We start from the raw sequence: 11601 nt of genomic DNA on the forward strand, positions 1-11601 counted from the left end.
CCATCTTATCGAAAGATGAGATACCCTCGCCTCTATCACTAGATCCGACATGAGCATGCCCCAATGATTATTTTTGAAGCGCAAATTTTAGCCACAGAAAGCACGTGTCTAGAATGAACATGTTTTTTCTAGCATTGGCTAATAAGTTGAGAATTATTGAGTAAAACTAGATCACACGTGATGTTTTTTTTGTGTGCATTTTTGAGTGTTTATCGTCACGAGACTTTTAAAACTAGATCCCATATGAAAACATTTCGATGGATATTCTTGCAAAGCAACATACCATGATGAAAAGCAAAGTGTTTAGTATAAACATGCTTCTCTCTCACAAACTGGTAGATTAACAGGTTGGTTGACCATTTATTATGAATTGTATGTGTGATAAAACAAGTTTTCAAGTATATAACTGTGTGTATAGGTTTTTAAAATGTTCTTATACAGTTTTAAATGTTTGCACTTGTATTTTTTTAAAGACAAATCAGCATGAAAAAAGTATTCCCGCTGTCTCAAGAAATATTTTAGTGTAAAAAAAGTCTTATATTTTGAGACAGAGGGGGTAACTTGTAATACAAACTTGTATATTTTGCCATATTACTTGTATTTTTTAGAGGGCGTAGGAAATTTGTAGGCATCCAATGGAGAGCCAGGGCAAGGCCTTCCAGTCTCAACGAGCTCCAGCTCAAGAAAAAATAACATCCACAATGATCTCGAATACTAGAGATTAGACAATCACGATCTTCGTGGTTCGGATAGTTGGCGTTATCCTACTCCACATTGATGGAGACTTCAAACTAAATGGTTCTAGGATCATAAGGATCCTGACCTATTTCACCATGGATTTGTCAAGCCTCACTCAGGTAGATCTTTGCACTTAGATCAAATTCAAATTCTGAAGCTATTTTGCACTAGTAGATCGTTGATCTCTTTGGCGCCACCAATTTACTAGGATAGAATCGATAATGATCTGCAAAACGATTCGTATGATGCATCAGCAATGACTCCTGGCAAGTGCAAAGAGCAATATTGCTGCTTGTGCAATAAGTACCTGATTAATGTGCGCAGCAACACATGGGATGACCAGAAGTCCAGACTCCCCAAGAGCACCTCCAAGCTGCTCAACCACAGCAACAAGCACTGGCAATGTTTTCTGTACGACACCAAGAAAGTTAAGCAGAAGCTAGAATATGCAGAATTTGGTGTCACACGGAGAGAGTAATAAATTCATGTTTAGCAATATTTACTATTACGACCGCACTTAGCAAGCACACTTTGATTCAACCGGATGCATTCCCCAATAGGGTAGTATGATTAGGACCACCACGACGCACTTCATCGACTCTTCTTATGCTACTCTGTGTATCTAATGATAACCCGACGACTTGTAGTGATTCCGTGGTTATGCAGTAAATTTCCTTTTGAAATTATGCAATCTTTGCCTAGTTGTTTCCCGGCAGGTGCAGCCTTAATTCTGTATCAGTTTACAGTGTCTTACATGTATAGATCTTCTAACCCTAGTGTTTTGTGCAACTTCAGTCAATTTTAGTGGTGTCAACTGCAATTTACTCAAATTTTTATTCTGCTGCTGATGATGAAGACTGACCTGACTAGCCACCAAAATGACAGCTCGTGCATACTCTTTCCTCGTAAGGACTGATTCTTCCTTCTGTTTAAGACACGACAAGACCTGCAGTGTTGTAGCATTGAATGCCAGCAGAGCAAGATGTAGAAGCCTGTGACAGGAAATATGCCTCTGTTAGAGAATCAGATTTGATACTAGATTCCCATCAATAATAAGCAACAAATCCTATCCAAAGCAGAAAATTCTGTAACTCGCCAGTGGCCAAAAAAAAACATAGTTAACAGTCACTACAAGCATGAAGCAGATTACTCTTTTTTTTATCAAACAAATTTGTATCGAATAAAATAGGGTAGTGTTCATTATTTCTTTTTACATATATTATTTCAAACTGGTTGCTGATTATTTAGTAAGCGTAAACTGACTAACATGTGCCCAATCCCGCCCAAAATGACACTACCAGTAACCGGTATACAAAAAGTACCATTATCACTATATTATCTATCGTCAATAACACCTGTAGGTGCCTCAGTATATAAAATTGTAACCAATTGGAGATGAAACTTATAATGCAAGTGTTGAGTGAAGGTGAACAAATTGTGAGCATAATTCCAGGAGACCGGAGGACAGGAATTCAATTAATTACCCGAAGTGAAAACATACAGTTATATTCGGTCCAGACTAGAGAAATGGTAACAACTGTTACTAGATTATTCGCAAAAAAAATGTTACAAGATTGATATTTGTGAAAAAAATATTGCAACCGTGACAATATGAAGAATTGATTTCAACCACAAACTTCACCTAGTCAAAATGACATAATGGCATAACATGGTCTAGGCATATGGTATTCTACAGATGCTGAGCACAACGTTTTCCAATAGTTACATAAAATTTGAAAAATTTGAAACTACAATAAGGTCAGATAAAAAATCATACACTCCAATAGTCACAATAATAGCGAAAGCTTTTGGTTTAACGGACAATAGCAGCGATCTTGATCTACTTACTTGTATCCATGGGACCTGTGAAATGGAAACATGTAAATAGTGTCCTCCAATCAGTGTACATAGGCGAATTTGTAATAGACAGAAACTACAAGAACAACATAAAGCAAGAGTAACTCCCAAAACTTTCTTCCCCTGTAAAGCTAAAATGTGGTTCTCGGTTCTGTAGACCTGCTCTATCTGAAAAGTTGGACTTGTACGGGTTTTTTTCAGTTGGATTTGTACGTTTGCTCTACAGCCTTCTGCTGGGCAATCTGGAAAACAAGTAATGAGGCTGTTTTGTGGGCAGGTTTGCGGAAGAATTCAGACAAGAGGAACTTGCTGGATGGGGCGACGGCACTCCAGCGCACGGTGGTGCGGGCACATGAAGCTGTGTGGACTCATAATGCTGGTACTACTTTGCAGATAACTAAAGCTGGTGAAAATGCTACGTCTGAGGAGTCTGATGACGAATGAAGATCAGGAAAATGGTTGTCATCTTCTGCTGATTAAATTCCTGAGAGGTGTCTTGAGAGGCCGCTTGCTGGGTGATCTAGTGCTTGCCGTTTGTTAAACTTGTTGATTTTGGGCCCTAGGTTGGGTGATCTGTATATTTGATGTGACTATGCTCAGGTTAGGAGGCTGTGGCCTCGTAGCAATCTTTAGCTTTTCTTTGTTTACATAAGTTTTATGCTTTGTTTTGTGTTGAACTGCTATTCTGTTATGCAAAAGCAATGAAACCCGACTCCCCTTTGGGAGGCGTATGGAAAAGAAAAAGGGCTTTCTGTACTATCAGATGTCTTAAAATACTTCATTACCATCACCAATCATAAATTAGCCACTGAGTAAGGTAAACAAATTTGCTTCCAAAACAAACTGTCTAGTTTGAAGTAAGATAACAAAAGTCAACATAAAATCATTTCCAACTACAGTATGCTACAGATAAAAGCCTAAAACGCTGTAGTTTCCTGCACTACTCCATAGTATTCTCCTAAAAATTAGTTCCATTGTCCCGATTTGGTGTTTTACTCTGTTTTCTCTTTAGTGAAATTCCAGTATGCGTGCACCCAGCATCATCTCTCATGCATTGATCTGTATGACTATTCAGATTGCTGCAAATACAAAAAAAAAATCCCATTGCACATGCATGATATATTTCAAACAATTGATATGAATAATCTGACTAATGATTTGATCCTAGAGAATTTATGAAATAATTTCAGGTATCCGTTACATTTATACATTTCCCAGATGGCAGAGTGCTGGAGATTAAAGTGTCACATAAAATCATTACTAGTGTAATGCTCGAACAGCTTCAATATCCCACCAACCGCACCCCTTTTTAGTTATCTTAAGTAAGCAAGCATCAGTGGATGCACTACTAGTATAGCCGAATTGTGTACAACAGGACAAACTAATACAACAAACAGGTGTGACTTAATAATCAGTTAATATATTCATGCAAGAAGAAGAATGAGTGAAGTCATGCTAGAGACATACTAGGCTGAGAAGAACAGCACTTAAAACTGAAAAGCCCTGGCGATTTCCATCAACAAATTCAGCAATACCTACATAAGGAATACAAGTCCAGATTAAGAACTTGCCAAGTGACAGTAATTTAAGAAAAGATATTAAATCCTGCGCACCTTTTGAGGTTTCTCGGGCAACCTGATAAAGAACAAACCATAAGTGTAGCTTCTATTATTTCAGGCTTGCACTAGAGCAGGAAAAATTTGCATTGCTCTGAACTAATAAATAATTAGAATGAAGAAATGACTTCAAAACCAGACCCGCCACACTTCAAACTGACAGAAATACAAAATGCAAAGAAAAATAATACTATGCACCTAAAGGAGATGAGTTCAAATACAGTCACCCCTGGACTCCTGGTATCTTTGTCATGAAACAAAAATTAGTTGCAATGTGCATTCCAGTTAAAGGTTTGATACCATATTTGCACTAACAGCAGATTCACGTGGATGCTCATTCGAACTGACTCTTAAACTATGCCAAAAATTGTGTTTATCATATAAGTTTTCCACTGATACGGTTATAGTTTTACACACATGAGCATAAAAAACAGACTATGTTCACTACAAAATTTAAAGTGAAATAAGAAAAATATGCACATAATTATCGATAATTCAAAACGGTACCCAGGCTCATATGCTCAGAAACGCCGCACTCATTACACTATACATTGTATTGAAATAACAGAACAAAAGCGATGGAGTGGAGTACAAAGATATGAATAGCTACATACCTTGCCTAAAATAAGGGGGACTAAAAGAGTGTTGACCAGACTTCTGAACAATTCCTTAGTAGGCAAAGACACTCCAGCTCCAGTGCCAATGTACTTTGCAAGAGACAAAGGTACCTAATTCATGATCAAAGAAACATGATCAGGTTTTCTTACACAGGGGAAGTTAACCTGTGGAAAGTACAGGAAAAAATAAAACATGATGGTTATCTTAAAACAATCCAAAAAAAAAAACTTCAAAGTCTCTGCAATTCTTCGTGACAAGACAAATAGAACTTCATTACATATCATTATGCAAGATTTTGATCGACAATCCAGCTTATCTTTCTTTAGAGCAACTCCAACGGGGCGACCCATTTCGTCCGCTGGCGTCCGTTTGGGTCGGCGCGGACACAAAAGTCGGCCCAACGCGCCGACCCAAACAGACGCGCGTCCGCCTGCCGACCCATTCCCGGCCCATTTTTGAGCCGGATTTGCGTCGGCGCGGACACGAGTCGGACGCGCGCGCGCACCTTCTCCTCCCCCCAAGCCCGCTGGTTGGTGGCAGCCTCCACCATTTCCCCCCAAAACCCTCCCGCCCGTGCGCGCTCCCGCCCCACCCCCGCCATGGATGACGACCTCGACCTCGACGCCGCCGCCGGCCTCGCCTCCCTCGCCTCGTCCGGCATGACGACCGCCCCCTCTGGCAAAGGCAAGCCTCACACCCCCCGCAAAACCGTCGCCGCGCCCAAGCCGAAGAAGGCGCCAACGCCCGAACAGCGGGCAAGGGAGTCGGCCAAGAGGAAGGGCCGGAGGCATGCCGCGGACGCGAGGGATGAAGCCATCGCGGCGGCCGCCGTCGCCGCCGCCGCGCAGCAAGAGGTCACCAACGCCCGCGTCGCGGCGGCAACGAGGGAGGCGCTCTATATGCTAGGGTTAAACCCTAGCCAGCACGGCCTCGTCAACGCCGCCGTGGCCGCGGCCAGCACCGGCTCATCCGCGTTCCCTCGGATGGTGCTGCCCGACTCGCCCCGCGCGTCGGCTTGCACCCCGATGCCCGGCTTCCACGTCTACCCGCAGGCCTCCTGCCTCTCCGGGGAGTGCTCGCCCGAGGTGAGCGTGGTGGCACCTTCCACGCCCACCCCCGCGCCCATCGACCTCCACGCCACACCGGTGGCCGGTGGCTCGTCATCCGGAGGCGCGAGGAAACGCGCACGGCAGATGCCAGCCGACGTGCTGTCGGGAGCACGCAACCTATTCGACGGAATGCCGGCCGCCGGCAACGAGGACTACATGCAGAACATGATCTTCGAGGGTGGTACGCCGGCCGCTGGCTACGATCCCGACGAGACACAAAGCCAGGACGGCTGAGGGGCGTTCACGCCGGCCGCTGGCTACGATCAAGATCAGGCGGCCTTCATGCGTGATCAGGTCGGCATCGACCTGGATGGCTTCCCACTCGACCACGAGTTTCCGGAGGACTACGGGCAAGAGGAAGAGGACGAGTGCGACATCGAAGGGGAGACTTTGTTCGAGGACGAGCTCGCCAACCAAGCCGCCGGGACGAAGCCGAAGCGCAAGAGCAAGCGGACCAAGGCATACACGGCGGCCGAGGACAAGCTTCTTTGCGAGTGTTGGAGAGACATTGGGCAAGACCCCAAGACGGGCACCGAACAAAAGCATTCAACTTTTTCGATTCGTGTCCACCGCGAGTTCCATGAGCGCAAGAAGTTCCCGTCGTACCAAATAGTAAGCACGCGCGGGTGGATGTCCGTTTCGAAGCGATGGAGGGTGATCCAACAAGAGTGCAACAAGTTATGTGCCACTCTTGAGAGCGTCAAGGCCCGCCCCATGAGCGGCATCGGCATGCAAGACATGGTATGCTAGCAAGCCGCCCTCTTTTGTGTCATCAAGTTTATGCTTGCGTGTTCATTTGCATACCTTTTGCCAATATGCTTGCATGAAATACATTTGTAGGCATTTCAAGCTTTGGAGGCATTCAAGGTCCAACACAATGGCAAGTGCTTCAACCTCTCCCATTGCTTTAGGGTCATCAAAGACGAGGAGAAGTTCAAGGCACAATATGCCGCCCTCAAGTCGCGTGGGGGGAAGCAAGCCGTGGAGGAGGTTGGGGACGGCGAGAAGGCACGACCGCAGGGGAAGACCAACTCCAAGAAGGAGGACAAGCGGGATGCGGCGTCCAACGCCTTGATCGCAAGCGTGGAGGGCATGACGAGCAAGAAGGACTCAAGAGAGGAGGAGCGCCGGCGTTATAAAGAAGAGCAAATGAACGCCTTCATGGAGATCCAAAGGAGGAGGCTTGAGATGGACGCGGAGAAGCAAGCCAAGATGCTTGAGATGGAGGCGGAGAAGCAAGCCAAGATGCTAGAGATCAAGGCCGCCAACGCCAAGACCAAGGCGAAAGAAGTGGCTCTCGCGAGCATGATGACCGGGGTGGAGATCATGAAGGTGGATCTCAACACCGTGTCGCCAAGGAAGAGGCTGTGGTTCGAGAAGATGCAGGCAGACATGCTCAAGTTCGTCGACGAGTGATCTCGTGGCGGCGAGCGCCATCCTTTTTTTGTATGCCGGCAGGTGTGCTGGCATGACCACGGGGCCGCGATGGCGTGGTCGAACTCAAGTCCCACCCCTTTTTGTGTGCTGGCATGTGTGCCGGCCGCTGGCGAGTGCGCCAGCATGAACTGTGTGGTGATCTTTTTTGAAGCCGGCATTGTATGCTGGCGCTGGCATGGTGCCGGCATGAGACATGGCCGCTGGCATGATCTATGGCCGCGGGCCTTTTTTAAAAATTGAGTGCGAACATGAAATGGGCCGGCGCGTTGGGCGCACTGCCGACCCAAATCTAAAACAGGGCGGACGCCGGGCGGCCGACCAACCCAAACGGACAAATGCGCCGTCCGTTTGGGTCGGCCCGTTGGAGTTGCTCTTACGGTTTAATCTATAGGTCTGAGGGTTGTATTTTGTAGCTCCTACACAAGACAACAATTACATTTAAAATATAAAAGGAGATCAAGACTCACATGAATTATCAAACTCAAATTGAACAACAGAAAAATGAATAATATCTTTTTGTGTTATTTAAATTTTCAAACGCTCAAATAAGTTAAGTATGTAACTCAATATTAGGTTTATTGCTTGAAACTTTCAATCAGTGGCGATGCTTGAAAACAAAAGGTTAATATCATAACAAAGTTGTGCTTACAAACATAATTCCCAGTAGATTGGATATGACTGTCATTGCAAGAGCAAGTGCGGAGTTGCCGCCAGCAAGCTACCCAACAATGGTAAAATTGTGTTAGATTTGAATGGAACTAGATATCCAAAAAAGATATAAAGTGGTGGATGTTAATGGATGATGATTAGAGGCGAGTAGCACCTGTGTTAGTGTGACTCCACTTGATAATGTTGTTGGCATGCAACAAAACATAGCCAACCCTACAAGATGTGTTGTGAACATCAAACAAACTAGTTGCAGTTACAAAGGCATGGGCTGCCACATCGCAACAAGAAATGACAGGATAAAATTTTGAAAAACCTTATGAGAATAGGACAAATAAGCATGATGATGAGGCTTGTACCAGTGATAAATTCACGAGGGAAGAACTGAATTTGCACAAGAAATTGTGCAAGAAAAGGTGTGAACAACAGAATTGAGCCCTGGGATGAGACACGTAACAATAAAAGATGTCAGCAAAATGGGGGAACTAACAGTTGCATAAAATTGGAATGGCAACATTGGACTGTAAGTAAACAACACAAATGCTAGCGTGAAATGTGATCTGCAATAACATCAAGATCATAATGCAGGGAGTAAAAACTATTCGCAACATAGGCAGAGTTTTTTTTAACTAAAGTCGTAGATAAAGTTTCATGCACCAACCAGTAGAACCAAAAGTCCAAACTAATGGAGAAGATTGGGCAATCTACATAAATCAACACCCCATCTCACTTGTGGCTCATCTTCTTAGCTCTTATACCATATTACTCCCTCCGAGAGGAAAATTGCATGCTCCAGCCAGTTCATCCAAAAAGTCCGAACTGATGGACAACGGCAGGCGATATATTCCCTCACGTCGTTCCTCAAGCCTTAGCCATAAGATCGATGTTAGGCTGCAACTATTTTCATAAATAGCGTGTTGGCCGGGTCTTGAACTTGAGGCCTCTTGGCTCTGATACCATATTAAGTTTCATGCACCAACCAGTTGACCAAAGTCCAAACTAACAGAGAAGGTTGAACCCACATATACTTCAACACTAGACACAGTTACATACTTACATCCACAAAATATCTGAATTTTTAGAAATTGGCTACATATGACCCCGTTTCTAAAATTGAGTGAAAAGTCATATTTCTAAGTTCCAAAAACTTACCAAGAAAAATGGTACATATAGGTATTGTGTAGAAACTCCAATGTAAAATTTCATACAAAATTATAACCATTTGTGACCTGCGCAAAAATGCGAAAATAAGGAAGCTATAGTCACGGTTATTGTGTCTTTCACATTTTCTTATTTTTACACAAGCACAGATGGTCATAATTTTTCTATGAAAAATTACACACGTAAGTTTCTACCCGTTACCCATTTGCATGATTTTTTTTGTAGGTTTTTTAAACTTGGGAATAGAATTTTTGACTGAGTATTGAAAGTGGGTTCATATGTCCCCATGTTCATCATACTATCATTTTTGGCCAGAGTCGTAGTGGATCAATAAAGTGCAACAAACGGGGACTAAACATCATACTAGTCCAAAGAGTCCAGCAGGCCAGGCTTGTAAAGCTGCGCCAAGCTCCTTAGTACGCAGAGTCAGCCCTATGCAAGAGAAATCCATTACTGTAGGAAAACATAGCACCATGTGCATTAGGTTAAGAAACCAAACCTGAGATAACGAATATCCCAAATGTGCTGTATTTTGACAGGGAATATTTGTGAGCAAGGCAACCAAGAGTTGGATCCAGGAGTCCCAAAGTCATCCCACCAATTAGAGCTAAGATAAGAAAGATAATAATCAATCCACTTAAGTTCATGACCTGAGGTGTGCATAAACTATAGTGATAACGTCTCCAAAGCAACATCGTGCAACGAATGAAGTATACAATCTGTATACCTTGACCTTAATGTTAAAATACCAAGCAGTACTTGGTTCACATTCAAACAACCAAAATTGATATGTCTTGGGAGAAAGGGAAAAGGAGAAACATTCAAACTTGCTGCATTTGAGAAGCAAATGCATCTACGTCAACTTTCCGTTCTACAAACAAATGGCAGCATCATACTCAAGCAAAGTTACATACAACCTGGAGTTAATACCTGTATTTCAATTGCAGCTGATTTTTTTTTAGAAAATGAACTGCGCCTGAATTGACTCAGTGAGAATACACAACTAGTCGTACACGCGCATTACATTACACACAGAAATTCGCAGTGGAAATTACACGTCAGTTGAGTATGCAACTAGGAACCATAGTGAGATCGCGCGGAAACAGGAAGCTCACCTAGCGGGAGGAAGTTGCTCCGCGCGAAGTCGAGCGCCGCGGCTCCGGGCTGGGGAGGCGTCGCGCGATTGCCGCCATCAGGACCTACCTGCGGCGGCGCGAGCAACTTGAGTTTGAACGACGAAGCATGTGACAAGCTTAGGATAGAGTGGGTTTCGTTAGGGAATTACCAGTGAGGATCCTCCAGCAGCGACGCGCAGAGGTAGCAGGCGGAGGGGCGGAGGAGAAGGAGAGTAGGCGGCCGCAGTGAAAAGCAAGGCGTGTGAAGTCCCGTGGCGGAGGCCGGCGGGGAGGGGTGCGCGGAGGCGGAGCAGGGAGGGGTGATGGGTTATCATCGCAGTCCCTGGCTAGTGGCTATGGATCCGGCGTGGCGTGCGCGACGCCGAACCGGGGTGGGGATGAGAGCAGCACCAATGCTTCAGTCAGCGAGCGGAAAATTCATCTTACAGCATCTCCAACAGCTGCGTTAAAAAGACGCGCGGGGTAAAAAGCATATTTAACGTGTGCCGGAGGTTTTCGCGCTCCAGCGGCGGCGGGAAACAAACGCGCGGGGTAATCGTTTACGCGCGCGGGGGAGAAAGCTGTCGGTCGCCCGGTAGCGCCCCGCTTGCGGCGCGCTTATAAATTGCGGCGCTCGCCACGCGTTTCTCTACACTGCCACGCGTGCATTTCCCCCTCCTCCTTGCCGCTTCCACTGCTTTTTCGCCGTTTCCTCGCCGCTTCAGCCCCCCGCCACCACCCCGCCACCATGTCGCCGCGCCGCCGAGGAACTTCGGGCTACCGCGGCGTCCGCCAGTGCTCCAACGGCTGATACTACGCCGAGATCCGGTCCGGCGATGTCCGGCTCGGCTTCGGCACGTTCCAGACCGCGCACAAGGCCGCCCGCGCGTACGACGCAGCGGCGTGGCGCCTAGAGAGACCTCCGTCGCAGATGAACTTCCGTGACGTCTACACGCGCGAACAGGCGCAGGCCGTCGCCCCTCCGCCTCGTCTTATCACGGATCAGGACCGTCAGCAGTAGCACCGCCTCCTCATCACCGAGGAGGACGAGCGAGCCATGGCGGAGTGGCGCCGGCGCCACCCGAAGGACGTCGCCAACGAGCGCGCCTACTAGGCGGAGAGGACGGCAAGGCGCCACGTGGAGCGGGCGGACTGGCGTCGGCGGAAGGCGCTGGCCATATCGCAGTGCGATATCATTGAAGCAGGTGGGAAGTCGATCTTCACGTCAGACGATGAACGTTGGCACAACATATGGATCGATACCTCGGACATCACCACCGAGGA

The 11601-nt window shown here is 46.0% G+C and overlaps 1 protein-coding gene and 1 pseudogene across 2 annotated transcripts; one reads left to right on the forward strand and one right to left on the reverse strand.

The window, feature by feature from the left end:
- Positions 1 to 557: 557 nt before the first annotated feature.
- On the reverse strand, positions 558 to 10838 carry LOC109748875 (probable sodium/metabolite cotransporter BASS4, chloroplastic). 2 transcript variants are annotated; one of them, XM_020307893.3, is made up of 14 exons: positions 10488 to 10838; positions 10318 to 10405; positions 9702 to 9809; positions 9567 to 9634; positions 8401 to 8479; positions 8199 to 8257; positions 8025 to 8093; positions 4826 to 4939; positions 4209 to 4230; positions 4063 to 4130; positions 2516 to 2601; positions 1601 to 1730; positions 1046 to 1147; positions 558 to 964 (listed from the first exon to the last, which is right to left on the reverse strand). In XM_020307893.3, the coding sequence occupies exons 1-14, from the start codon at positions 10650 to 10652 to the stop codon at positions 896 to 898; spliced, it is 1227 nt and encodes a 408-aa protein (XP_020163482.1). In that variant the 5' UTR covers positions 10653 to 10838; the 3' UTR covers positions 558 to 895. The 2 variants fall into 2 exon arrangements, with proteins under 2 accessions (XP_020163482.1, XP_040259580.1); XM_040403646.2 differs by having other exon boundaries at positions 4063 to 4119; positions 4207 to 4230; positions 10488 to 10785.
- Positions 5499 to 6800, forward strand: LOC120976546 (uncharacterized; annotated as a pseudogene).
- Positions 10839 to 11601: the final 763 nt, after the last annotated feature.

The sequence above is a fragment of the Aegilops tauschii genome, chromosome 3, assembly GCF_002575655.3.
Source record: "Aegilops tauschii subsp. strangulata cultivar AL8/78 chromosome 3, Aet v6.0, whole genome shotgun sequence".
NCBI classification, from domain to species: Eukaryota; Viridiplantae; Streptophyta; class Magnoliopsida; order Poales; family Poaceae; genus Aegilops; species Aegilops tauschii.

What these genes read in the sequence shown, in the direction of transcription:
- LOC109748875 (XM_020307893.3), bottom strand. Translation starts at nt 10,652, where the DNA reads ATGATAACCCATCACCCCTCCCTGCTCCGCCTCCGCGCACCCCTCCCC. An exon ending in CTGCTGGAGGATCCTCACTG is followed by an intron (nt 10,406 to 10,487) that starts GTAATTCCCTAA and finishes GCGCCGCCGCAG; the next exon opens with GTAGGTCCTGATGGCGGCAA. An exon ending in ATCTACTGGGAATTATGTTT is followed by an intron (nt 4,940 to 8,024) that starts GTAAGCACAACT and finishes ATCATGAATTAG; the next exon opens with GTACCTTTGTCTCTTGCAAA.